The 27,977-nt window shown below is 45.8% G+C and overlaps 1 protein-coding gene across 1 annotated transcript; it reads left to right on the forward strand.

The window, feature by feature from the left end:
• The first annotated feature begins 2,642 nt into the window (after positions 1 to 2,642).
• DAD1 (defender against cell death 1) lies at positions 2,643 to 27,694 on the forward strand. The gene is made up of 3 exons (XM_075531350.1): positions 2,643 to 2,912; positions 18,562 to 18,736; positions 27,446 to 27,694. Exons 1-2 carry the CDS (start codon positions 2,702 to 2,704, stop codon positions 18,690 to 18,692), a joined length of 342 nt encoding a protein of 113 aa, XP_075387465.1. The 5' UTR covers positions 2,643 to 2,701; the 3' UTR covers positions 18,693 to 18,736; positions 27,446 to 27,694.
• The last annotated feature ends 283 nt before the right edge of the window (positions 27,695 to 27,977 follow it).

Genomic DNA, 27,977 nt, shown 5'->3' on the forward strand with positions numbered 1-27,977 from the left:
GAGGTATAGCTGTAACCCAGGTGGGGACGGAGCATGATAGTGGGGCAGGAGGAAAGTCAAGGGAAATAGAGGAAAGAGCTAGGAGGCAAAGGGCATTTATAGAGGTCTAGACAAAGACAGGTACATGCAAATATATATATGAGGATGGGGAAATAGATTTATGTGTCTATATTTATAGGTTTAGTATTAAGGTGGCGGAAGGACCTTGGACCTCTACTCAAGCACTCTCTCAATGCATGAATGCTTTCTTCTATTAAATTGGCAATGTATGATGCTCACCCTCCCGACACAACTGCTGAAGCCAAAGCGGGTGAACAAGTAAATGTGGTGAAGAAAGCTGATGGTGTCGGGCTATCAGAAGAGATAGTGTCTGGGGTCTTAAAGGCTTGAAGATAAACAATTGGCCATCTAGCTCAGAAGCAACAAAGCCCACGTGGAAGAAGCACACCAGCCTGTGCGATCACGAGGTGCCAAAGGGATCAGGTATAAGGCATCATCCAAAAAAAAAAAATCTTACCATAGTGAATGAAGGGGGAAGTACAGAGTGGAGACCCAAAGCCCATTTATTGGCCACTGGAGATCCCCTCACAGAGGGGTCTAGGGGAGGAGATGAGTCAGTCAGGGTGCAATGTAGCACCGATGAAGAATACAGCTTTTCCCCAGATCCTGGATGCTTCCTCCCCGCCAACTACCATGATCCGAATTCTACCTTGCAAGTCTGGCTAGACCAGAGGATGTACACTAGTGCAGATAGGAACTAGAAACACAGGGAATCCAGGGTGGATGATCCCTTCAGGACCAGGAGTGTGGGGTGATACTGGGAGAGTAGAGGGTGAGTGGGTTAGAAAGGGGGAACCGATTACAAGGATCTACATGTGACCTCCTCCCTGGGGGACGGATAACAGAAAAGGGGGTGAAGGGAGATGCCAGATAGGGCAAGAGATGACAAAATAATAATCTATAAATTATCAAGGGCTCATGAGGGAGGAAGGAGTGTGGAGGGAGGGGAAAAAAAGACCTGATGCAAAGGGCTTAAGTGGAGAGCAAATGCTTTGAAAATGATTTGGGCAAAGAATGTACAGATGTGCTTTATACAATTGATGTATGTATATTTATGGATTGTGATAAGAGTTATATGAGCCCCTAATAAAATGTTTAAAAAACTAAAGAATTTACAATCCTAAAAATAATTAATCTCACTTGTCCAAAACCAAACCAAACACCCAAACCTCATTTTTCCTCTGAAACAAAAATGAGAGGTCATAGTGATAGTGAGCCTTGGGGCACAGCAGGTTAAAACTTGGGTTCCTAATAGAAACATCTTCCGTTTCAGCACAACACACCTAGGTGAGAAAGAGGAGACAGTGCGCTTCCCTAGAGATTTACAGCCTCAGAACCGCGATGGACTCCTGCTCTGTCCAAAGGGTGGCTGCGTGTGAGTCAGAAGGGACCTTCTGGCAGTTGCTGGGTGTAGACCAGGCGTGCTCTTTGGGGCCACTGGGTGCTGACATGTTGTGATATTATACTACCCTGTTTCCCCGAAAATAAGACAGTGTCTTATATTAATTTTTGCTCCCAAAGATGTGCTAGGTCTTATTTTCAGGGGTTGTTTTTTTTTCCATGAAGAAGAATACGGTACACATTTATTGTTTGTTTTATTAAAAGAGACCTCGTACTTCCTGTCTGCTCAGGCTGTGCTGCGGCCAACAGTGAGCTGTGCAGTGGTGCCCGCTGCTACAGTCCGGAGTCCAGAGCTATGGTAGCTTTCGGGGGCGGGGGGGGGGCTTATTTTCAGGGGGATGCCTTATATTTCAGCGAGAGGCAAAACTGTAAGTAGGTCTCATTTTCGGGGGATGTCTTACTTTCAGGGAAACAGAGTAGGTCAAAGATGCCAGCTGGATGGCAGAGAGCAGCTAACCTTAGGAATTATAGTCATAATTTGGTCACAGGTTTTTTGAAAATGGCGAGAATAGGACAGCCCAGTAACTTTGCTCAATGCCAGGAACCGAGGAGGCGTTGAATGAATACCCGCGTCCTACCGCGTTCTCAGGTGCAGCTGGGTTCAGACCTGTGGTCCATTTCAGGACGCGGAACCAACCTAGAATGCCCCATCTCCCGCCTAACCAAGACTAAACTGGTGTCTACACAGCGGTCCCCAATAGCGAGGGAACTAGATTTTCTGCAAGGACCCGGGACGGGCATCCACAGTGCACGCCCCTAACCTAACACGATTAGGGCCAGTACCGAATGCCGGAGCGCCAGCCATGGCTTCCAAGCAGTTCCCGTTAATCTTTCACAAGGTGGGTGGTCCAAAGAGAGTCCAAACTTCCCGGCAGCCACGTTCGTCTGTGGTAAAAAAAAAACCAACCCCAAACCTCTCCCAACTCTTCGTTGCCAGGGCAACTGCGGGCGTCACCAACTAGACCGCGGAAATAAAAGTACACGTCTCCAGCCGAGTGACTGACCTATTGCGCAGTCGCACTAGCTCTTTGGAGTTGTAGTTTGCGGTCCTGCGCTGCCCTCTGCGCTTGCGCCTTCGTGACGACGCGCCCAGGTCGGCCTCTACGCCTGCGCACATTGGCCTCCGGAGCAGGGCGGGGCGGGGCCGGAGCCGTGCGCATGCGCAAACGTTACATCCGGCTCGGTCGTCGGCTCCGCGGGGACTTCCTGGAGCGCGGAGCGGAGAAGCGAGCGAGTGGTCATGTCGGCGTCGGTGGTGTCGGTGATCTCGCGGTTCTTAGAGGAGTACTTGAGCTCCACGCCGCAGCGCCTCAAGTTGCTGGATGCGTACCTCCTGTACATACTGCTGACGGGGGCGCTGCAGTTCGGTTACTGCCTCCTCGTGGGCACTTTCCCCTTCAACTCGTTCCTCTCGGGCTTCATCTCGTGTGTGGGAAGCTTCATCCTGGCGGGTAATGAATGATTCTATTAGTAATCGCCCCAATCACGCGTTCTCTGGTGCGGTGCCTTTTATTCTCACAACACTCTTCTCCATTTTACGTCAGGTCACCGCCCCGTTTAGAGAAGACCCTGCCCTGTGTTCATGGTGAATGGTCGGTTGGGGCTCAGACAAATTGGATGTCTTATGCCCCACAACTTCTTAGGAGCTGGATTTAAATCTCCAAGGAAACCACCTTCATGCCAGTGATCTGCCCCACGTCAGATTGACCCCATTCCAAATCCCCCTTTCTGACGTCTTCAAAGTTAATAGTTTTTTAAAGTAAAATCTTTGCTCTTTCACATTTTAGATCATCACTAACCTTGGACTGATAACTACTAACAACCAGTGAAAAGTTTCAGTGAATAGTGTGAGGAATGCTATATATTGGTGAGCCATTCCATACTTGACTTGGGCGTTTAACGATTCCTCCTTATTTTCTTGTGGATAAAGTTTTTGCAGTGTCTTGAACTCAACTTTTTAGTCATGCAATTCTTGTAGTTTTATTCTTCCTTTTGACTTCCAGCATTTGATTCCCATTTAATCAAATTAATGAGAACTGACCATCCCCATACATTTTTGCTAAAATCTGACCCAGCATAAAAGTCATCCGATGAATTCTGAGTTCAGACTTAGCCCATGGGTCTTTCTAGTCACTGCTTCTTGACTTGAAAACATGCCGCGCCCACCCACCCCCCTTACCAAGTCATCAATTGAATTTGCATATAGAACAAGGTATTGTGGTATACAGGTACCTGCACTAAAAGTTTACAGTCTAGTTGTGATACCAAAACCCAGCCCACTGCTTGAGTTTGACTTAGATTGATGGTGATCCTATAGGATGTTGTGGAACTTCATAAAGTTCCCGAGGCTGCTGTGAGCCGTCATAGAAGCAGACAGCCTCATCTCTCTCTCACAGAACAGAGGGAGGTGGGGGGGATTCCTTTGGTGAGCAGCCCAGTGGTTATCCAAGGCTCCACCAGGGCTCCAGTAGGAGTACGGACATACTAAATTTCAGTGTTAAGAATTGCCTAGACACTTCATGGCAACGATACTTAAAAGTTACAGAGCTATCGACTTGCTTTTTACTACTTCAAATTGCTAGTTCAAACTCACTCCTCAGATGTTTCCTTTTTTTCTCAGAACTTAAAATGGGCTTAAGGACTTAATGGTTCTTGTGGGACTCAAGTGATTAAGTATGTCTTAAAATCCACCGAATAGGCCTGGCAGTCTTTTCAGAAAAAGTTAGCCATGACCCTATAGAATATCAATTATGAAACCTGGAGTTACCATGAACTGGAATTAACTTGATGGCAGCTAGTTTGGCTAGCTGGTTGTATTATTATTATTTTTTAAGAAGGACGTAATGATTTGGGTGCCAGCCTTGTGTAGAACTGTAGTTAGTCTTCTGATGGATATGTAACTATTTCTTTACTTTTGCCCAGATGACCAAGATGGGGTTTTCTGTGGCAGCATACTGGCGTTTGGAGTCAATAAACTACTCTGATCATATACACTTTGTTTAAGAAGAAGGGACCTGTATTTATTTATTTACAAGAAATCTTTGTATTGAAATCATCTGGGTTCACAAGCCCTTGGGTTAAGATTCTTGAATTCCTTTAAAAGAATCTGGTTTGTTGGAGAGGGCATGGACTGAAGCCCTAGATGAGTATGAAAAAGCCAGAAAGATTTTTAAGCAGCCTGCTCTTTAGACTGTTGTGGTGAAAATGGAATTGGCTGCCTCGCTGCTCTACTCCCAAGTGAGAACTAGATTGATTATCACTAAAGAGAATGTTCAGTGATAGAGCACATTTGTTCATAGTGGGATCATTGAAAAACAAAACCAAAAAACCATCAACTTAAACTTAATGCCATTGAGTTGGATGACGACTCATAGTGGCCCTGTAGGACAAGGTAAAACTGCCCCTGTGGGGTTTTTGAGATTAACTCCTTACAGGGGTTAAAAGCCCCATCTTTCTCCCAAGGAGTGGCCACATTGCAGACCTTGCAGACCCACTGCAGGTTTGTTAAATAACATCTGTAGGCTAGACCAGGGGTCAGCAAAGTGTCACTCTTACGGTATCCACATGTTTTTCTGAAGTTCGTTTATAAAAATTTTAAAGGCTATTACTCAGAAAAAGGTGATTTCTTTTGTAAAAATATATTTATACCTCTTGGATAATTTTAAAATTGTGAGGGACAGGATTGGCTCTTCCGTCTCTCACATCTGCCAATCCCTGGGTTAGAGGGATGAAAGTGTCATCAGAAGGAGAGAGGACTCATGACAAATCGTAACTGGCATGACAAACCCAAACCCACAGTTGTCAAGTGTATTCTGACTCGGAGACCCCACATAGGGTGTCCGGCACTGCACGTCTTTACGGGAGCAAATAGCTACAACTCTCTAAGGAGGGGCTGGTGGATTTGAACCGCACACCTGGCAGTTATCAACCCAAGACCAAGCCCACAGTGTCACCAGCTCAGAAACCTAAACCAAAACTCCTGCCATCGAGTCGATGCTGACTCATAGCAACCCCTGTAGGACATGGTAGACCTGCCTCTGTGAGTTTCTGAGACTGTCCCTCCCTATGGGAATAGAAAGCCCCATCTTCCTGCCTAGGAGGAGGAGGTAGTTTCAGACTGCTGACCTTATGGTTAGCACTCCACTGAGGATCCACCACACTTCCTTCAGCGGAGCAGGTGCTATTAACATTTCTTTTAGAATCTTCCTCCCCTATTTGTTAGCCCCATCCTCAAGTAGAGGAAGGCCATCAGATCCATTAGTGGGAGGTTAGAAATTTGGGTGATGAGTCTTTGTTGTGATTGTAGAAGAAGTCGCACCTTTTTAAGGTGCTGGGGTTCTAACTTCCCTTTGGTGTGTTTCTTCCGGAGAAGAAGGGAGGCCAGTTTACCTGGAGAAGGATAATTGTAGGAAGTGATGTTGAAGGTTGGAGTTTTTTTGTTTTTTTAAAACTTAACAACAAAGGGTAAAAGCTTTTATTTGAAAACACTTATAGGTTTTTGAGGCTGGAGTTTTGTGATGGTATAAAAGATTAACACAGTTGGCTGCTAACTGAAAAGTTGGAGATTCAACTCTCCCTGGGGGTGCCTGGGAAGAAAGCCTTGGCGGTCTTGTTTCCAAAAGATAGCTATTGAGAACCATATGGAGCCTAGTCAAATCTGACACACAGGTTACTGCGAGTGAGAACTGACAGCAATTGGGGAGGGGATGGGGTGGCCATGGATGTTAAAGGTTAAGTGGTATTGGATGATAGAGTTTTGAATGTCAGGCCAAGGAATTTGGTCTTTGTTCTGTATATTTAAGAAAGCATTTCAGGATTAAAAGAAAAATTACCTGGGAGAAATGTACAATTGGTGTTAGCATCTAGGATGAACTGATGGGCAACGTTCTTTAGTTGGATTTGCTCTTTCCTTGTGGTAGTTTGTCTTCTGTTTTCATTGCATCTGTAAATTAACATATGCTCTTTGGATTTTGATCAATAAAATTTAAAAGTGCTACCACATTTTTAAAAAGCTGAATGCTGTTGGGACTCATAGTATTCAAATGGTCTCCCCCATCCCCCTTTCCTTCCTGGCTGGAATATTTAATTCATGGTTTCAAGAAGGAGTCAGAAGTAGAAAATAGCCATTGAAAGATTTTCTTTTTAAAGTCAGCGCAGTATAGTAGGCTTGAAAGGGCAGAACGGTTTTCTTTATCCAGACAAATTTCAAACGTCCTCAACAGATCTTTTTAAAAAATAATTTTATTAGGGACTCATACAACTCTTCACAATCCATACATACATCAATTGTGTAAAGCACATTTTTACACTCATTGCCCTAATCATTCTCAAAACATTTGCTCTCCACCCAAGCCCCTGGTATCAGCTCATTTCCCCCCTCCCTCCACGCTCCCCCTTCTCTCATGAACCCTTTATAATTTACACATTATTATTTTGTCATATCTTGCACTGTCCAACGTCTCCCTTCACCCACTTTTCTGTTGTCTGTCCCCCAGGAAGGAGGTCACATGTAGATCCTTGTAATTGGTTCCCCCTATCTAATCCACCCTCCCAGTATCGCCACTCACACCACTGGTCCTGAAGGGATCATCCACCCTGGATATCTGTACCAGTGTACATCCTCTGGTCTAGCAGATTTGTAAGGTGGAATTGAGATCATGATAATGGGGGGGGGGCATTTAGGAACTAGAGGAAAGCTATATGAGTCATCATTGCTACATAGCACCCTGACTGGCTCATCTCCTCTCCGAGACCCTTCTGTAGGGGATGTCCAGTGGCCTACAAATGGGCTTTGGGTCTCCACTCCACACTCCCCCCTCATTCACAGTGATAAGATTTTTTGTTCTGATGATGCCTGATACCTGATCGCTTTACGACACCTCGTGATCGCACAGGCTGGTGTGCTTGTTCCATGTGGACTTTGTTGCTTCTGAGCTAGATGGCTGCTTGTTTACCTTCAAGCCTTTAAGACTCCAGACGCTATATCTTTTGATAGCTGGGCACCATCAGCTTTCTTCACCACATTTGCTTATGATTCTGTTTTGTCTTCTGCGATTGTGTCAGGAAGGTAAGCATCAGAGAGTGGCAATTTAATAGAAGGTATTCTTGCATTGAGGGAGTACTTGAGTAGAGGCCCAATGTCCATCTGCTACCTTAATACTAAACCTAGAAATAAATGCACATAGATCTATTTCCCTGTCTTATAAAAATATATTTACATATGTACATGCCTTTATTTAGATCTCTATAAATGCCCTTTGCCTCCTAGCTCTTTCCTCTATTTCCTTTTACTTTCCTCTTGTCCCACTATCATACTCAGCCTTCATTTGGGTTTCAGCAATTCCTCTTGGTTACATTGCCCTTGATCAAGCCCTAACAGGCCTCCTATACCCTTCTCACCACTGATTTGGATCACTTGTTGTTCCCTTGTCCCTGGGTTTGTTAACACCACTACTTTTCCTCCCACCTCCCCCTCTCCTATGTCCCCCCGGAACTGTAGATCCTGTTGTTTTCTCCTCCAGATTGTTCATCTAGCCTGTCTTATTTATACAGACCTGTGGAGATAATAACATGCACAAAAACAAGACAGAGCAAAACAATATACAACAAAACAATAACCAATGACAAAAAACAAAACAACAAGAAAGAAAAGCTTGTAGTTAGTTCAAGGACTGTTTGTTGGCCTTTAGGAGTGTTTTCCAGTCTAGTCTGTTGGGGCACCAGGCCCAGGCCCCAAAGTCCACCTTTGGCATTCCTTGGGGACCTCGCTGCTCTGTTCCCTTGTTCTGTGGCACCCTCTTAGTGTTTGGCCTCGGTGTGGTAGGATCAGATTGGGCACAGTTCCCACACTGTCTCCAGTGTTGTCCCCTGTAGGGGGACAGTGAGGGGCGTCATGTCTCATAGTGGGGCAGGCCATGTGGTCCTCTGTGGACTGGCTGCTCTGAGCAGGAACATCATCCTCAAGTCCTGGTGGGCCAGGATGTGCTCCACTCTCTCCTCCTCCCCCTTCATCTGCTGCCATGTGCTCTGATCAGATATGTCCCTCTCCCAGAGCTGCAGATTCAGTGCAGTCCTCTGAAATAAATTCTTCTTGGGGAAGGGTTATGTATTTCCAACTAAAAAAGCTCCAAACCCATTCATTGTCTTTGAGTTAATTCCGACCCCTAGAGACCCTGTAGGATAGAGTAGAACTGCCCCATGAGATTTCCAAGGCTGTAATCTTTATGGAAGCAGACTGCCAGTGAGGCTGGTACAGTCCGACTGCCGACCTGTTGTTTAGCAGCTAAGCACCCTCGGGGTTCCTCCCAATGTCTGTAAACTAGAGGAGGGGTAGGGAACCTTTTTTCTGCCAGGGGCCACTTGGGTATTTGTAATGTTACTCATGGGCAGTACAAAACGATTACCTTAAAATCAAGCCTGCTGCATTTGGTCAAACATTTAATTAAGGCACTCCTAATGCGATGGCTTAGACTGCTTCTCTGGTGAGGTGTGTGTGACATTGGTTGCTGGATGCTGGATGCCCCCCATGCTTGCTCTGGACTCCACCTTCCTAATGCCGCAGTCCTTTCATACAGTTACTCATGTTGTGGGGACCCCCAATCATAAAATCATTTTCGTTGCTACTTCCATCACTGTCATTTTGCTACTGTTAGGAATTGGGCGACCCTGTTTAACCCCCCCAAGGGGTGTCTACCCAGAGGTCGAGAACCGCTGGTCTAGAGGAGACCTCTGCTCCTTTCTAGCGGAACTTTCTAGGGTCGACAGCCTTTCCAATGTACTGAACTAAAATCTTTGTATTGTTTTAATGAGCATATTTTAGGATTGTGATGTGGAGAACATTAAGTCTATCCTTTAGTAAATCTTTGATCTTGTAATAATTTAAGTAATTTCATAACTGGTTTATTCTGTTGTCTAATCCATACAGAACAGTTTTAGTTTACATTGGTTGGGGGAGGGTTTGTTTATTACTCTTATACAGATTCAAAAGCAGGTTGACTTTGAACAGCAAAGAGGATTTGGGGTAGTTTCTGTCTCCGGAGCTAGTGGACTGCATGAACTGAGACTCAGCCTTTCATTTGGAATTACTCACCAGTTCTATAGATCCTCATATTCTGCTCACTCGTCTCCTTGCCTTTAGACTCTCTCCCGCCAGCCCATCAAACTGTATTTAGAGGCATGATTTGATGTGTAAATCTGATTGTGTCTCTCTCCACATAAAATTTGTTGCATTTCCAAAAGTAAGATCTACATTTTACGGCACAGGCTCTTTTTATCTCCTGCTCTCGTCTTTGCTTCTGCCCCCTGTGCACTTGATGCTCACCGTTTTCACCCGCTTGTTATTCCCGGACGCACCGTGGTGTCTTGAGCTTTGTTACCTTTGCTGGCCTGCCTGGAAAATTCCATCTCTTCCTGCACTTGTCATCCCAAATGCTGCTTCCCTTTGGGATAGTCCCAGCAGAACTAGATAGCTCCCGTTCACCTGGATTCTGCTTCCCTTTTGTGGGTGTGAGAGGTGGCTCTTCCCTGTTGAGCTGTTCGTTGCCTGTGTGTCCACTCTGTGAGGTTAGTCTCGAGGGGTCTCATCGTCTCTGTCCCAGTGCGCAGCACTGTGTGCTACATTGGGCATGCATCCATGATTTAAGATACCGAGCCATCGTGTGCCAGGCTGTCAGCTAAGGTGCTGCATTCTCACCTGTGAAACACAGGGATGAGACAGAGTACCTAGTCTTATCAGGAGATTGCAGCAAGCACATGTGGGCATGGCGTTGTGAGGGAGAAGTCGTGGCTAAGAGATGAGCCTAGATTTCAAAGGGGTATTCAACCCCGCTCACCAGCCTTCCAGTCCTTCCCTAAATGTATTAGCTTTCTAAAAATATGTTTATAACTATTTCCTCACTTCTGTATCTCTACTTTTCCTGAATTCCCAGTGGACAAGCTTGTTTTCTTTTTTCATTAAAAATCCCCAAAAAACGTATGACAGGAGCCTTGTCATTTTCTTACTCGGACTCAGCTGTCTACGTGCACCACTACCCGTTCTCATGGACCTACTTGCCGTCGTGGTGGGCGATGGGTCCCTTTCTTGTCACAGGCCGGCTCGTCCACTTGTCAGACTGCAGTCCTGCAGTGATCCTTCCCTTCTGCAGCCTTCATTTCTGTTTCTGCAGGGTCCTCCTCATTAAAGAAAAGGTGTGATCACATCACTCAATCAAACATGTTGTTTCCGCTGGACTTCAGACTCTCCTCCAGATACCCTCCTGTTTCTTTGCTGTCCCTGCAGCTAGTCTCCTTGCTGTTGCCACCTGCCCAGTTTGCACTCATTCCTTCACCCTCTCGTGGTGAGGAGTTCGTCCCCTTCCAAGATTATTCTTGTCGTGTGGCTGAGTCTCAAGTTCATCTTCGATCTCACTTTATTACCTGATCACTTCCCAACATTGAGCGTTGACCTTGTTGGCCACTCACCTTCCAGCAGAAGGTGTTCCATCTGTTGGATACCCTCTTTTCTGTGCTTCTGCAGTACGTACCGTCTGATGGTCCTTTCTGTCCCACCTCATGGGTGGGTCCTTCCTACCGTGTTGGTTAAGTGCTGCTCTGTGCAGGGCCTGGCTCAGGCCCTTTACGCTTCTCTAACGGTGAGGCTGAGTATCTGTCTACCCCAGCTCTCCACAGTTCCAGTTTTAGTTTCACCTGTCCAGATTACATCCTCCCCACCTTTTGCCTCATCAGTCATTACATGGTGCCACGATGGGCTGAGGTGCTGAAGCAAAAACGTTCAGGTGATGTCCCTGATCCAGTGCTTCCATTTATTTCATCAGCAGCCCAGTCTTCTCCAAAACGTAATCTATATCTCTTTACTTTTGCCCAATTGTACAACTATTACCCAGAGTTTTTAGGCTCCTAACTGATCCCTCTGCTTTATCCCTACAGATTTTTCTGCACAACCACAGCTCTGTGGTTAGGTGCTGTTAACTTGGTCCTGTCTCAGCGACTATGCACAACAGAATGAAATACCGACCAGTCCTACTCCAGCCTCAAAATTGCTGTTATACTTAAGCTGTCGTTGCAGCTATTAAGCCAACCCATTTTACAGAAAGGCATCTTGTTTTTGGCTCTCCTTCTGCTTTACCTAGCACGACGACTTTCCCAGGGATTAGTCTCTCCTAATAACACGTCCAAAGTGTATGAGATAAAATCTTGCCGTCCTTGCTTCTAAGGAACATTCTGGCTGTACTTCTAAGACAGATTCGCTTATTCTTCAGGGAGTCCATGGTACTTTAAATAAATATTATATATATATATTGCACCGTAATTCAAATGCAGACACTATTCTGTCTTCCATATATTCATCGTTCAACTTTTACATCATATGAGGCAATTGAATATACCATGGCTGGGGTCTATTAAAGTGACATTCCTGCTCTTTAATACTTTAAAGAGGTCTTACTCAGCAGATTTGCCCAGTGTAATAAGTCATCTGATTCTGACTGCTGCAAGGTTGTTGATAAGTCTTCTGAGGCGGGTGCCAAGTTTTTCACACAGGCTAGCTTCTCAGATTATTTGCCCAGGTACAGGTTGAGTAAATATGGTGAAAGGAGAGAACCGTGCTGCGAAACTGGCCTGATTTTTGAACGACTCAGGATTTGCTCCTCATGTTAACAATTGCTTGTTGGTTCAAGTGCATGTAATAACTTGTTGAAACATTTCCATTGGTACTCTCAATTCGTGGAGCCTTGTTTTGGGCAGATGCCTTCAGTGCAGCTTAGACGTCTTCCTTCTGCACCAGGGGTTCTTGATGACATGCTCCCTTTTGAAAGGCTTGAGTGCTGCCCAGTTTGTGCTGGTTTAGTGACTGTGCATTCCTTCCAGCTTCTTTTGATATTTCCTGCATTGTTCAATATTTTGCCAATGGAATCTTTCAGTGTTGCAACTCAAGGCTTCAACTTTTTTCTTCAATTCTTGTAGCTTCAGATATGTGTATTGTTTTCCCTTTTTATTCTTCTAACTTTGGGTCTTTGCACATTTCATTATAATACTTTGTCTTTTTGAGCTGCCTTTTGAGCTTCTCTGGTCAGCTCTTATACTTCATCATTTCTTCCATTTGCTTTAGCTATTCTAGGATCCAGAGCAAATTTCTTTCTTTTTTCCCCCTCTTTACACTGCTTTATTTATTTATTTTTAATCATTTTATTAGGGACTCATACAACTCTATCACAATCCATACATACATCAATTGTGTAAAGCACATCTGTACATTCATTGCCCTCATCATTCTCAAAACATTTGCTCTCCACCCAAGCCCCTGGCATCAGCTCCTCATTTTCCCCTCCCTCCCCGTTTCCCCTTCCCTCCTGAACCCTTGATAATTTATAAATTATTATTTTGTCATATCTTGCCCTGTCTGATGTCTCCCGTCACCCACTTTTCTGTTGTCCGTCCCCCAGGGAGGAGGTCACATGTAGATCCTTGTAATTGGTTCCCCCTTTCCAACCCAACCTCCCTCCATCCTCTCAGTATCACCACTCACACTGATCCTGAAGGGATCATCTTCCTTGGATTCCCTGTGTTTCCAGTTCCTATCTGTACCAGTGTCCATCCTCTGGTCTAGCCAGATTTGCAAGTTACAATTGGGATCATGCTAGTGGGGGAGGAGGAAGCACTTAGGAACTAAAGTTGAACATGTTTCATTGTTGCTACATCGCACCCTGGCTGGCTCATCTCCTCCCTGAGACCCTACTGTAAGGGGATGTCCAGTGGCCTACAAATGGGTTTTGGGTCTCCACTCCGCGCTCCCCCCTCATTCACTATGATTTTTTTTGTTTTGATGATGCCTGATACCTGATCCCTTGGATACCTCGTGATTGCACAGGCTGGTGTGCTTCTTCCATATGGGCTTTGTTGCTTCTGAGCTAGATGGCCACTTGTTTACCTTCATGCTTTAAGACCCCAAACGCTATCTCTTTTGATAGCTGGGCACCATCAGCTTTCTTCGCCACATTTGCTTATGCACCCATTTGTCTTCAGTGATCCTATTGAGAAGGTGGGCACGCACTATTATGATTTTTTGTTCTTTGATGCCTGATACCTGGTCCCTTTCAAGAGCAAGTTTCAAAGGGTCTTTGACATCCACTTCGATCTTTTCTTTCTGGTCTTTTTAATGACCTTTTGCTTTCTTCATGTTTTTTCTTTATGTCATCGTAGCTCGTTTGTTCTTTATGTCCCCCAGGTATTTTGTCATCAGTATTCAGTGAGTCAAATCTGTTTTAAAAATTTTTGAAAAAAAAAATTTTTTTTGAAAATTATTTTTGATCAAATCTATTTTGAGAGGTTCTTATAATTCAGGTGGATACCCTCAAGGTCATATTTTGTCCCTCATCAACTACTTTACATTTTCTTCAACTTCAGCCCAAATTACGAATGACCACATGATGATCTTATCCACTGTCAACCCCATCCTCATTTTGGTTGCTGATATTTGAGCTTCTCCATTATCTCTTGCCCTAGTTGTAGTCAATTTGATTCCTGTGTATTCCACCCAAAGAAGTCCTATCATGTGATCTCCAGCTGCCTTGCTATTACCAAGGGCACATTTTCAATCTACTGTCCCTTCTCTTTGTTTTCACCTTTTGAATCCCAGTCACCAATAATCGTCATTGCATCTTGATTGCACAATTAATCAATTTCAGACCGAAGGACTTGGTAGAATTCTTGTATTTCTTCATTACTAGCTTTAAAGGTTGGTGCATACATTTTAATAATAGTTGTATTAACTGGATTTCCTTGCTTGCATGTAGATGCTATACTGTCACAGACAGCATAGATAGATCTTAAAATGTTCTCTTTGATGACCAATGTCATACCATCTCTCTTGAAGCCCTCATTCCTGGCATAACCAGTTCACGAATGCTTAGGATATTGTTCTTTATGTGTTCCATTTAACTCTGATATGTTATGTTTAATTTTTTAGATTCATACCAAGTTCTGATGATGATGTTTTAGAGTGGTTTCTCCTCCTTTTGTGTCATGTTCCGCCAGCAAGTGAAATCCCGACAGCTTCAAACTCCATCAAAGTCATGAGGGTCAACTCCACTTTGAAAGAGTAGCTCTCCTTCAGTTGTACTTTGAATGACTCCAACGTGAGGCACTTGGACGTCCAGCACTTATCAGATAATGTTCCACTGCTATTCATACGTTTTTAATGGCGAATCCCTCAGAAATGGCCGCCTACTCCTTCTCCATAGTCTGTTCTTAGCCAGGAAGCCTCTGAAACCTGTTAACCCTGGGTGATCCTGCAGGTGGTTGAAATACCAGAGATAGTTTCCAGCATCACAGCGACGCACAGACCATCATAGTAAGACAAACAGACAAGTGGTGAGTCACAGCTCTAGCAGCTGTAAAAAGTATCAATATGATCATTGTATGCCCTTCCCCAAACCCTGACCTGTTTCCCTTTGCGTTTAGAGCTGAATCCAAACCTCACCAAGGCTTATCCATGCAAGTCCACAGCCCCACAGGACAATCACTCGGCTGCCCCTCCTTGAACATGTCAGGATGGTTCTTGGTACCTGGAATGAACTGCCTCCGATCTTTGCATGGTTGGCCCCTTATCCTTCAGACATTGGTCCTCTATATCGAAGCCTTCTAGTGGTTATGCATGGGGCTGTTGCCTGCAAGGTCAGCAGTGAAAACTTAACAGCCACTCAGAGAAAAGGTTGTCTACTCCTCTAAGGAGTTGTAATTTCGAAAACCCACAGGGCAGCCCTGTCAGGTTACTATGAGTTGTAATCAGCTTGATGGCTGTGGGTTTTTGAGTTTTGGAGCCACGGAATACAGAAAAGCCCCTCAGTTGCTTTATTTTCTCCTTGGCACATTTCCAGGTTTGCCCATTATAGTATATGTTCTTTGGGACCCAAATCTAATCTGTTCTATATGTTATCTTTCTGTACTTGGGAACAATGTGTGGCACATAGTAGGTGCTTAGGACATCCACAAAGTAAAACAAATGAGGCTTACCATTTTGGGTTTCCAAAAGGGTTGGCTTCTTTGTGCTCTTATACTTCCAAGGAATATGACACGCCCCCTTGAGTAACACAGACTTTGTCACTGCACATACTTCAGTGCTCCTATAAGGTTCCCCCACCCCACCCCACCCCTTAAAAGGAAAGCTCTCTTTCTGTTTATGAGTGCCTCCTAATTGTTTTTAAAGACCCCAGACCCTGATTCTTGAAGCACTGCGCCACAGGTGAGCTCTAGGTAGGTAATGAGGCAGTGAGCTCATCTCTTTGCCCAGCAGGCAGGTGGCAGTGGAGGTGGTGTTGACATGCTCCACTTCCGTTTGCTCTGCCACCGCCTCCTCCGGAGCCCTCCAGCGTCGGCTGGGCAGGAGCAGCGGTAGTGGAGGCAGTGGCCGCAGTTGCCACGAGGTTGGCTGGACAACTCCCAGAAGGCTGTGCTGTGGTGTTTGCGCAACGTCCACATTACAGTGTCTTTCCCAGGCGATTCAGGTGGCCACTCCCCAGCCCACCCCCTTGAGGTCGTTTATAGACCAAAGGGCACTGGTGTTGGTGTTCATGGTTTTTCAGCCCTGCGTGTGTCTGTGGGTTCTGCTTTCTTATGCTGTTACTATGTCAGGTGACGGTGAGCCTGGTCCTGACCCTCCTCATTTCCATCTTCATTGCAGAGCTTGTTTTGGTGTGATAAGGAAGAACACTCTCCCGTTGTTTCGGAAACACTTCTTTTCGTCAATTCCCACCTCAGTAGCTAGTGTTTGTAGTTCACTATTTATTTCTCCAGGTTCTTCCTAGATTCCTACCCGTATGGCAAAATGATGAATATGTTTTTTTAGAAACAAATGTGGAACAGATTTTTTCCCTTTCACTTAATATTTCATGGAGAGCTTTATTGTCAGGGTGTAGAGATGTATCTCATTTTTTAAAATGATGATAGCATTTCAGAGTTGTAATTTGTGTAACTTAATCCTCTTGATAACATTTAGATGGACTGATGTTTCCCCAGCTGTGTATGCATGCTGTTAGCTTTCTTTGTTTTATATCACAGATTCCTTAACCAAAAGGGGAAAGCCACGTAAGTTAATGTTGCTAGCCGCTCCCCCAAACAGAGGTGCCAATCTGCTTTCTCCACAGCAGGGTTTTAATTGGTTGCCTTATCTTCAGTCAGGGTCCTTCAAATTTTCAAGGGTCTGGACGCCCCCACCGTGTTTACATGTTGAAGCGTAGTGAAAAACCCTGTTGCCATGGTGATGGGAGTACAGGGCTGCTCCCTTTCTGACCTTTGAGTTAGATCTCAGTTTGCAGGTTGTTCTTGGTTAATGATGGAACGCACACTAGCCTGAAGCAAATTTGGGCGCTCTTAAAGTAGTATAATAATTTATCACAGACGTAGGGATATTTTGGCAAATGTATTCCGGAAACTTCCTTTTCATGTCCAGTTGTGACTTGCTAATTTATCAAATTGGACTCTTCAAGGGTACGAGACGTGGCACTTGAGAGGTCTCTGTCAAGAGTGATACTGTTAGATTTATAACCCCTGCTATTCGTTATTATGCATGTATTCTGTTAGAAAGTAATCCATAGTTTTATAACTTCTTGTCATTCAGCTTAGCTCCTTGGTTACAGCCTCAGCTACAGACCCATCTAGATAGACTTAGACATTTAGAACCAGAGCTCAGAGAATTCTGAAGGGTTTGTGGTTGTATTACACACACACACACACCCCAACCCCTCCCTCCCCCCTTGAATAAGTCTCTGGTTTTTAGCCTAATTCTGCGCATATTTTCCCTTACCTTTTCTTTAGTAAACAGTTCAGGACACAAACTATTTACTTGTGTCTCTCCTACCCACACGAGCCCTGGTAGCATAGTGGTTATGAATTGGGCTGTGATACACACAGTCGGCAGTTCGAACCTACTAGCAGCTCTGTGGGAGAGACTGGGCTTTATACGCCCATAAAAGTTAGTGTTGGAAGCCACAGGGGTCTCTGAGTCAGCATTGACTCAATGGCAGTGAGCGAGTGTCTACCACCCCACTGAAGATAGTGAATGTTAGCCTCAGAAGCCTCTCCCTCCCTCCCAGCTACTTGCTCCTCTGCCCTCAGGGAAAGATAAACCACTGCCCTGACTTCTGTTACCATAGATTGGCTTTGCCTGGTTTTAAGTTGCTTATCAGTGGACTCACATGACACATACTTTTTAACGTCTGGCTGGTGGTGGTCAACATTGAATTTATGAAATTCACCCATGTTGTGTGTCATCGAGGTGGTTTGTTTATCATTTCTTGTGTGTGCAGATAACTCAGTTTAGACAAGATTGGGTGCACTCAGGGTGGGATGGCCATAGACAGGAGCTCGCTTTAGGGATTGGGAGAAGACGGGGCTTTCTGTTCCCATAAATAGTTACAGTCCCAGAAACCCACAGGAGCCGATGAGTCAGTATCGGCTCAATGGCAGTGAGTCTGGTGTTTTCTTTTTAAGTCGGGGATTGAGTTGTATCCATCTCCCTCCCCCCGCCCCTCCCCCCAGATGTGTTGTGAATCGTAATCGTAATTCCTTCCCAGTGGTTATCATCCCATTTGGGAATGGCTGTTCGGTTAACCAGGCCGTGTCAGTGCGGGTGTTTCATCACGCAGTGTTCTTTCGGGTACTAAAGAGCAGAGTAAGCAAGGAGTTAGCAAGTAGAAATGGGAAAGAAACGCTAAGTTAAATGCTTGCCAAGGAACACAAGCCACGATGAGGTGAGGGCATTCCCTCCAGGTGACTCAGAAAGCCTCCCCTAGAGACTGGACCCTGCTTTTGGACTTCCGGCCTCAGCTGTGAGGACAGAAGCCTTTGTTGCCTCCTTGCCCTGTGGTGTTTGTGTTAGTGTGGCGCTGGATAACGAGGACCACTCCGGGCTTGACAGGCACGCAGGTCCTTTCCTCTTTGGGACTGTCCAGAGTCGGCTTGCTGAGAACATGCCTGCACCCGCTTTTCATCGGCTCATAGGGCATGGGTGTGTGTGTGTGTGTGTGTGTGTGTATGTATGTGTGTTCAAACAGATCCATTTAATTCATCCTTTTGGGTAATCAGTTTTGCATTTTGCTTCATTTTCAGTTTGTCTGAGAATACAGATCAACCCACAGAACAAAGCGGATTTCCAGGGCATCTCCCCGGAGCGAGCCTTCGCCGACTTCCTCTTTGCCAGCACCATCTTGCACCTGGTTGTGATGAATTTCGTTGGCTGAAATGGCCCCATATACTTGGTTGAGGAGCAGGAGACAAGAAGGATGTAAGTGATGATCACAATCCTTGCCCCATCAGGTTGGTGTGAGCAGAGAGACTGGTGGGCAGGTCTTGGTCACGGTCGCTCATATTGCTGAGAGGACGCATGCAGGCTTTTCCAGTGGTTTGTAGGATGTGCATTAGTAGCATCATGATTTATCTGTGCCATTGCGCTTGTTCACGGCTTTTTCTGCTCACTTCCCTGCAAATCATTAAGATAACAGGAGATGAGTGTTTGCCTCTAGCTCATCTATTAATTTCTGCACCAGTAACTCCAGGAAAACAACCCAAGAGATGTTGGATGAAAAATAACGGTAGACTTTTCCTGTAGATTGGCTCTGTAGTGTTTTCTGATTTGGATCTCAGGTGACTTTAAGTGCTGGGCTGTTGTTCCCACAGTGTCCCGCCTCAGGATGGTACCTCGAGGCATTTCACATATGCTGGATGAAAGACCGTGGTCATTTGCTAATGAGCCTTCTAAAGTAGAAGCAAATGGGAAAATTGGGTCTGTTGTGGGCGCAGGCTTTCAACTAGAGGGAGATGCCATTGGAAGCGTGTTTCTCAAGCTTTCCTCCCTTTTCCACAACAGAGCCCCCCCCCCTCACCCCCCACGAAATGAATCTGACAGAGGAGGAGCTGGTTTGGGACTGACAAAAGTTTTCTGGCCTCCCCTGCTTGGTTTCCTCTTCACGGTGCTACACCCTCTCCTCCATCTCTCCCACCCTCAACCCCAATGAGCCTGTGAGGAGCTGTTATAGAATGTACAAAATACAAGTGAAAATGTTGCATGGTTGAGTCATGCTAAAGAGCTAAAGATGGTCACGAAGTGCTGTGGAGCCTTGAGGAGTGAGCCACTGTGGGCCACCTGGTGCCGGGACACAAGGGTAGCAGACGAGGCATGGGTGGAGACTCGAGTGCAGCTAGGAAAGGGCCTGCTGACATTGGCCTTCTCTTCATGCCTTGGACTCTGATCGTAACCCTGCGGAGAGGTCCTTGGGCTTCTGGTGGCCTTCTTCCCCCCATTCGTTGTGGTACCTGCTGAGGAAGGAGACGGGACCAACGTTTCAAGGCTGTCTTCTAGACGAGAGACCACGCCCACCCTGTAGAATTATTCCCTAGGGCTGTCTTGATGTGAGGAGGGAGCTGTTGGGGAGAGCTAGAGTATTTCAAAATCATGACAAATCCAAAGTAGGCTGGGCGGGAACTGTGCTGCAGAGGCTAGTAACCGCCTCGGGACGCCTGTTTAGCTGGGAATGCTGGGCCCAGAGTGCAGTGAAATCTCCTAGTCTGAGATTGCAGTGTGAAGCCATTCTATAGAGAGATCTTCACAGAGAACATATTCTCTCCTGGGGTGAGGCGGGGGGTGGAGGCTCATTCACTGAGGCCATGCGTCTGACAGACATTCCTGTGCCCCACTCTCAGTTCTTAAATCTGTGTTTATTTGTCCTTATTGCATGTTTCTAACTGAAACACTTCAAATGGCTTCCAGTGTGTCCTCAGTATTTACCCCAACTCAGAAGGGGGCGAAAACAGATCGAACGTTATCCCTGCTTGCCAGATGAATTGAGAGGGGGTTATAAAAAGCAAAAAAGCGTCTCTGGTGTTGCGGTTTTGCATGAGTTAGGAGTGGCATTTAGACTCGGTGGCTGTTCTGGAAAGGCAGATGGAAAGCGGCTTTGAGTTGAGGGAATCAGTCTGTGCGGGGGCAGTGGGGACGTGCAGGTCGTGAGTGCTCATTGCACCCAGTGGGTCTGCAGTGTTCCGGGCTCACTGCCTCATGCTTGGCGAGTCTCGCTCTGTCGATGGAGATCTGAGGTTCAGGGAGTCTTGCTAGAATTTGAAAATCACTGTCTGTAATCTAGCCGGCCTGTCAGAAACCAGTTACTCTTACCTATGTGTGCCCACGGTAGTGCACTAATGGCTTGAAACAGCACCAAACCCACTGCCATCTAGTCGATTCCAACCCATAGCGACCTGACAGGCCAGAGAACGGTTCCTCTTTATGGGAGGCGCCTGCTGGACCTTCTGTGGAATGGGAGGCCGGCTCCAGCTCACTGGCCTTTCCCTCAGCAGCTGAGTGCTTCACCACTGCATCACCAAGGCTCCTTCGTTCATTGCACAGTTGAATGTATTTAAAAAGACACCACACGTATTTGACCATTTTCCTCTCCCTGGTTACTCTCTTTCCTTTTATGATCACAATTTACAAAATAGAGAATAATGTAGCAAACTCTATGTTATTGTATGCAGCTTGAAATGGAGAGATTTTTGAATAGATGAAACATTGTTTACTCCGTTGACTCTCTCCCCAGTCCCAGTTCCCTCCCTCTCCTAGAAGGTTGGAGCTTGGTGGCTATTCCGACCAGCTCAGACTACTGTAAAACCCACACCTGCCCATTAGACCAACTTCGTCTGAGCTTGATGCTTTGGTCTCCTGGCAGCATGTCTGCAGAGGCAGTCTGAGAAACCCTTCGGTAAAAGGTTCGATTACTTGACAGTACTATTAATAGGCTATGCAGCAACTAAGGATGTGCTGATAACATTTGTATAGGTTCTTATGAAAATGAAAACATCAACGTAAAACATGCTCCTGGTGAGCCTCTTTGCATACCTTATGGGATGGCCAGTCAGGGTTTGGTGCTTGTTAGGGAGCAAGTCTTTGTTTACATGACGGAGCAGTTCAGTAGCTGATGGTGATGAGAGTGTTTCTGCGAATTGGGCGATGGATGGTTCATGGAGTCGGCCCGTTTCCCTTTCAACAGTTGAGACACGGTTTGTTGCATGGCATTGATTGCCATCCCACTCTTTAGCATCACTTGCCTTACTCCCATGGCTTGTATTTCGGTTCCAAAGACCATCTCAGCGTTGGTTGGTTATTCTCAGGTATGCGTACCTCCCAAGAGTTAGTGTTCCCTTTACATATCTGTCATTCGGAAATTAGAAACTCGGTAGATATTAATGTTTAAATTTTTATTTTCTGTAATAATTTCTTTTTTAAATGCTGCTTTTCTGACTTTCCTTAAAAAAAAATAAAGTTAGCCTATCTCAAATGTCCTGAAGGGATGGGTAGGAAAAAAGTACATATCTACTTTGGGTTGAAGCTTGAGAAGCAGAGTTCCTAACAACTTAGGCCTTAGAGTAGAGAAAGGAATCTTGGTGGCGCTGCCAGTTAAGCATCAGACTGAACTACATGATCCAAAGTTCAAACCCACCACCTTGCTTAACAGGAGAGAGATGAGTCTGCGGCTCTTATAAAAATGTAGAACCTCATACTCCAATATAGGGTTACTACGAGTCAGAATCAAGTGGGTTTGGAATGGGACAAGGGGTGAAATTAGCTTTAGCATAAAAGGACAAACCCAGGCTTGGGAACGTGCTAGTGTGGCTTTTTTAAAGACTCCCAGGAGTCTTTAAAAATTCATAGTGTTTAATCCTGGAAAGAGCGAGGGGCCTGCAGGGCTGGGTAGACCGGCTGTACTATTTACAAATAGGCCAGTGCTGTTGGCTTTTCAAATTCATTAGTCAAGTAATCTACAAAAGCACCCCGAAGGGAAGCTGAATGTGATGGTTTTTTAGGATCTACTGCCACCTATTGGACATGATTGTCTATGTGGAAAGAACGTGCTGCTGTAAATCACCAGAGGAGCGTTGGCGGCACGTACCTGAGCCATCTCAGACACACGGGTTACTCTCCGCTCACAGGAGGGCAGCAGAGGTGCAGGTGGACTTGCTGCTGGGTGGTGATGGTGGTGGTGGCGGCCACGGCATTCACTTTGTTTCTCTACTTTCTGACCAGAAGTGGGCAGTGTCGAGTTGGGTACAAAAGCAGTCCAAGGGTTTTGTCGCTTAGGTTGGCTGCAGCAGATTTTCCTGTTATTTACCATTTTATCAGGTCAAGGATTTCCTTTTGGTTTGTTAGCCCTTATTTTGTGCTCTGTATAATGGGCTCTCGTGGGCAATAAACTTTCAGTTTTCTTTGGCTTTTTGGTTTTTCTTTCATTTTTTCTTGGACATTTCTTTCTTGTGTTCATGAGGTCTAACCACCAAAAAAGTTCTCAAAAGGGACATTTCTAAATCTCTAGAGAGCCTTTTGAGCTAAATACAGTTTTTCCTTACCCACTTTTTCCTGTTTGGGGGGTAAGATTGTTTCTTTGTTTTTCCCAGAACTGTGAATCTGCTTATTCTCTTTACTAAAAAAAAAAATGGTGACTCTGATTGTGACCAAACTCTATGTTGTGTTTGGTCTGCCAAACAAGAAAAAGGAAGAGACTGTGCAGTCGATTCTTGTGGGCGCATCTCACTGCTGCCCTAGCTCCCTGCCTCATTTCTCTCTCCTGCCAGCTTGGATGGCACCGCAAGTCATCCCTGACCCCCGAGTTGCACAGTGCAGCCCCACTTCACCACGGTGTTCGCAGACCATCCGTTCTTCACTTTCCTGGCTCCCTGTGGACTCGGAATGCTTTTTGCGGTCAGGGACCTCAGGGCTTAGCACGGGCCTAACAGTCACAGGGCAGGCTGTGGAATGAGAATATGAGCACAAGAGAGAGCTATGTCATTAGATGCTTGGTTCACAGAGCTGCCAGTCATTTGGAAGCCGGGGCCTGGGGGAAGTGCTGGGGATGGTGGACGCCGAGGAAGAAGCCAAGGATGAGATTATACCAGAGGCTTTAGGGTGGGAAAGAATACACAGGAGATGTCAAGAGACCTGCATTGTAGACCCTGCTCTGTTGTTTGTCTGTGAGCTTCAGTTTCCTCATCTGGACAGGGAGAGGATTGGCTTGGATGCCCATTAAAGTCCTTTACAGCTATTGAAGTCCCTTAAAAAAATAACCAGTACCTGAGGGCTCCCATTGTGCTTGAGGAGAAGACGGGTTCTTTTTGTGTGGATTTTCAGTTCAGCATTGCTTCCCTATTATTATTAGTTCTTGTCTTTGCGTTTTACCCATCCAACCCTCTTCCTATCATCTGTTCATAGGAGGTGGAAAATTAAATCATTATAACAATGTACAGTGTCTGTATACCTTCCTTTAGAGTATTAAGAGAATACTAAACAGCATTTGCAAATATTATCAGAATATGGCTTAGTCATAGTGTCTCCTTTTACCTACACTCACTGAGGTGAGCCTCCGCCTACCCTGTAATGTAGAAAGACATGTAGCCGTGTTGCCCTTCTGCACGGAGGTGATCAGACCGAGGTGAAATGTAGCCTGACTGGTCCAGGCCCTGGGATTAACAAGTGAGTGACTGGGACATGCATTCAAGACGTAGACGTATGTGCACTTCTTCCTGCTAAGAAGATGTTTCCTTTCAAATGATGAACTTGCTTCTCTCTTTTCGATGGGAAAATCAGAGGTTGATACGAGAGGATGGAGGCTGTCTAAAGTGTTCTTGTGAAGTTAGTTGGCCCTTGCGTGGTCTGAGGGAGGTGCAGGGGATTGTAAACCAGGGACCTGGCAAACCCTGCTGAGGGTGCCTCTAGACTAGTACTGCGCAGCAGCACTGCCTGCATGGTGGACACACAGGCCTGCAAACCAGGGCAGCCCCTGGACCCATGTGGCTATTGAGTGTTTGGGGTGTAGCTATTGTGACTGAGAAACGGAATTAAAATGTTAGTGGAACTAATTTTAAATGGTCGCATGTGACTCATGGCTGCCATATTGGACAGCACAGCCCAGACAAACGTGTCAGATCTTCAGGTTACAGTGTCCTTATCTAGGAGAGGATTGGACGAGCTGATCTCTAAGTTCCTTTCAATTTTAGAAATTGGACCAGTACCTTCTAAAGTTGTAGTAGATCAACTTGAGCTCTGAACCTGGCAATTTTGCAGGAGAATGGTCTTTGATTAATATTTTCACAGATTTCGGTTTTGATTGGGTGAGTGGGAGCCAGGATGAGATGGATTTGAAGCAAGACCGGTGTTTGAGGACATCTGCCTAGTGCCAGTGTCTGAATGGAGCCAGTGCTGAGAATCATGCCGATTCCCAATAGAAATGACCCCTCTGGCGTTATCTTTTGTGTCTACACAGAGCACAATTATTTTTAATGGTTCTTTGTGTTGCGCCTTTCTTCCTTCGATGATTAGGACAGACTGATCAGGTGGTACTGTCTTTTTCATGTGGATTTTAAAATGCTGTGGCGGAAGCATCTGACCCCTGTGACCTCAGGAGGAGGAGGAGACTTGTGATTGCTATGCAGTGGATGTCAGACACACGTCCTCTCGCCCACTCGCCAGCTGTCTCCCACGGCATTCTGCACCTTTTTGCTGGGTTTGCCAAGTCATTGCAGTGAACACACAGAACTCCCAGATCTTACTTAGAACTGTGGAGCCAATTAGGGAAGGAACAGGTTACAACTCAGGATCAGGAATGACCCCGGGCACGTCTTTTATAGGCAGGATTCTCTTGGGCCTGTTCGGCCCCCGCCTTGCCTGGGCAAGTGTTATAAAGTCTCTCAGAGTTTGCCTTAACTATGGATGACGTGAAAGCCCAACACTTACCTGCAAGCCTCCCCATGTAGGCTTGGTAAGTTTACATTGAACTTGAGCAGGGATGTGAATAGTGCTGTCCTGAGAGCAGAGTGCATTGGACAGTGGATCATTGCAGATGTAGTTAGCTTTAAATTGAACACCTTGTCATTTTCCCCCTTTGACCCATTTTAAACTTGTTTTAGTTTTTATTTTTATTATTTTCTGCTTTTCATATCTTGTTGCTGGGAGGACGTTTTGGGTATGATTTTCTTTACGTGAAATCCAGGATAGGTAAATCTGTAAAGGTAGTAACTAGATTAATAGATCCTTATGGTTATTGCAGGGGATGTTGGAAATGGGAAGCTACCAGTGGATACAAGAACGAAGAAAATGATCTAAAATCGATAATAGTGATGAGAATTTTACAACTCTTTAATGTATTTAAGCCATTGAATTGTATCATAAATGAAGTATATGTTGATGAAACCGTGAAAGGAAAACTCTGATTTAAGAAATTTGATGGAAGGAATAGGGGAGCTTTAAGGATAGCCTTGGTGGTGCGTTGGGTTAAGTGCCAGCTGTTACCAGAAATGGAAGGCTTGAACCCACCAGCCAGCCACTCCATGGAAGAAAGATTTTTTTTTAAGTTCCATTAATTTAAAAAAAAATTGAAATTTTTTCTTTGATGGTAGTCTCTTCGTTTACTGTTACCCTCTCTGCGGAGTCCTTCTTCAGCGCCCTTTTCCTGGTGTGTGGTTTGTTTAGGTCTTATGTCTGCATGTGGTTCCTTCCGTAAGTTGTACCAAAAGTATCCTGGGAGGGCCCGGTGTGCCCTCCTCCGAACCGGATCCAGCGAGGGATCCCTTTTCCAATTCAGCTCCTGGTGTTCTGCCCCAATTTCTTCAATAGCAGCCCTTCCGGCCAAAGCCTGCACGGAGGGCGCACCCAGGCGGGGCAGACATGGGAGCCGCAGCAGGGTGCGACTGGCCCGCGCGTGGGTAAAGACGGGCTGTCTTGGGAACCCTATTGGGCAGCTCTCTGACCTAGAGGGTCACGATGAGTCAGAATCCACTCGACAACAGTGGGGCTTGGTCTTGTTTGGTGATATCAACATGAACGCTCCTTGCTGTTGACACCCCCCCTTTTATACATTTCTCACCGTTCCACTCATGCAGGCATGGTCTGCAGTTATGTACCGTTTCTATAAATGACACCGTTAGTGAAGGAAAAATACACACCGGCTAGAAGTCTAAAACCTTTCCTCTAAGGCCCAGTGCTCATCTCTTCAGGTAACTGAACCCAGTGCACAAAGTAGGGTGTGTTTCCTGCCCTGCTCCGCGTCCTGGCGCCCACTGGGGAGGACACGGTTTTTATGACACACTGCTTATGGCCAGAGGCATTGTAGCTCCTCAGGGTCAGTGGTCTTCACGTTGGAGAGCACTGGGAGGCAGCTCTTCTCTGGGGGACCAGAAAGGACTGGGCTGGCACTGGGGCTGGGGCTGGGGAGGGGACTCCCTCTGACCCTCTGGCCCTCGTCCCTCTTGGCTCTAGCAGCAGCATAGCGCTGCTCCTTGTGTTAATCCTAATGCTCCCCTTGCCCAAAAGACCCTTCTCTTGGCATGAAAAGGACATGCTGTCTCTTATTTTGACCCTTTGTTAAATCTGAGATTGGAAATTGTTACCGTATATACTCGGTGTAACCTGGCCCGAATATCAACCGAGGCACTTAATTTTATTACAAAAATGGCATTAAAAATGTACTGGAAAACTCGGCTTATGCACGAGTATACACGGTGTCTACTTTATCTCTTGAATTCTTTATCCAGCTCCTCAACCAGAATTCAGCATTTTATAAGTATTCTAAATGCAGAATAACTTTAGGCAAAGCTTCCTCCTCCTAACACTTAGGGATTTGTGAGCCAGGAAGCTGGAGCAACTTGTGTAAAGTCAGGCCGCTAATTACTGTGATGGAGCTGGAGCTGGAGCCCAGCTCTGCCAGCTCCGTGGGATGCCTGGCATTCAGAGTTGAGTGCTTATTTTGATGGACCTGCTTCCTGTAAAACGTTCGCTTCACTTCTGTAGTTCGAGCCTGGCTTAAAATACTGTCCAGAGATCAGCAGCTGTTCAGACAGTGTCTGTGTCTTTGTGGATTTAGAACTTGGACAGATGGATTTGGGGTCTGTCTATAGTATCAGCTGATGTTTAAAACCTGGGATGTCTCCTCTTACCATTTCTGCTTGTTTCTTTTAGGTTCACTTGATTACCCCTGGATGAAAGCTCTCGAGACGGCAGTGTGTTGGGCACGTGGCTCTTCTGCAGCGTGGGGCTGCCTCCACAGCCGATTTGGTATGCAGTGGAGAGCTCTGGGGAAGTGCCTGCCCTTCGCTGGCAGGACAGCTTCGTAATGAGCATTTATTAACCTGACCTCTGCCTTCCATTAAGTGTAACCTTTTTGCCTCCTTCCAAATTAAAAAGCTCCATGCCATCCTTCCCTGTGCACCTGGCTCAGTTTTTGTTTCTGTTCTTTGTTGATGTCAAAATCCCTTTTCCCTTCGGTCCTTTGAGCAGAGCTCTTGAGGAGTCAGTCACTTGCAGCTGTGAACCTTCCCCTATGTTTTCAGTAAGCGTGCTTGAAGCTGGTGACTGAGAGCAGCGCTGACATCCCTGGGAAGGTGCAGTCCCCGGTCTTCTCCCTGGAGTAGGTCATCCTGTACTAATCCTGCCCCGTGGCAGGTGGCTCTGCTCTTAGGACACAGTGCCTTCCTGGTGCTGAATCATCAGC

This window comes from Tenrec ecaudatus, chromosome 14 (genome assembly GCF_050624435.1).
Source record: "Tenrec ecaudatus isolate mTenEca1 chromosome 14, mTenEca1.hap1, whole genome shotgun sequence".
Lineage (NCBI taxonomy): Eukaryota > Metazoa > Chordata > Mammalia > Afrosoricida > Tenrecidae > Tenrec > Tenrec ecaudatus.

What these genes read in the sequence shown, in the direction of transcription:
- DAD1 (XM_075531350.1), top strand. Translation starts at nt 2,702, where the DNA reads ATGTCGGCGTCGGTGGTGTCGGTGATCTCGCGGTTCTTAGAGGAGTAC. An exon ending in GGGAAGCTTCATCCTGGCGG is followed by an intron (nt 2,913 to 18,561) that starts GTAATGAATGAT and finishes CTTCATTTTCAG; the next exon opens with TTTGTCTGAGAATACAGATC.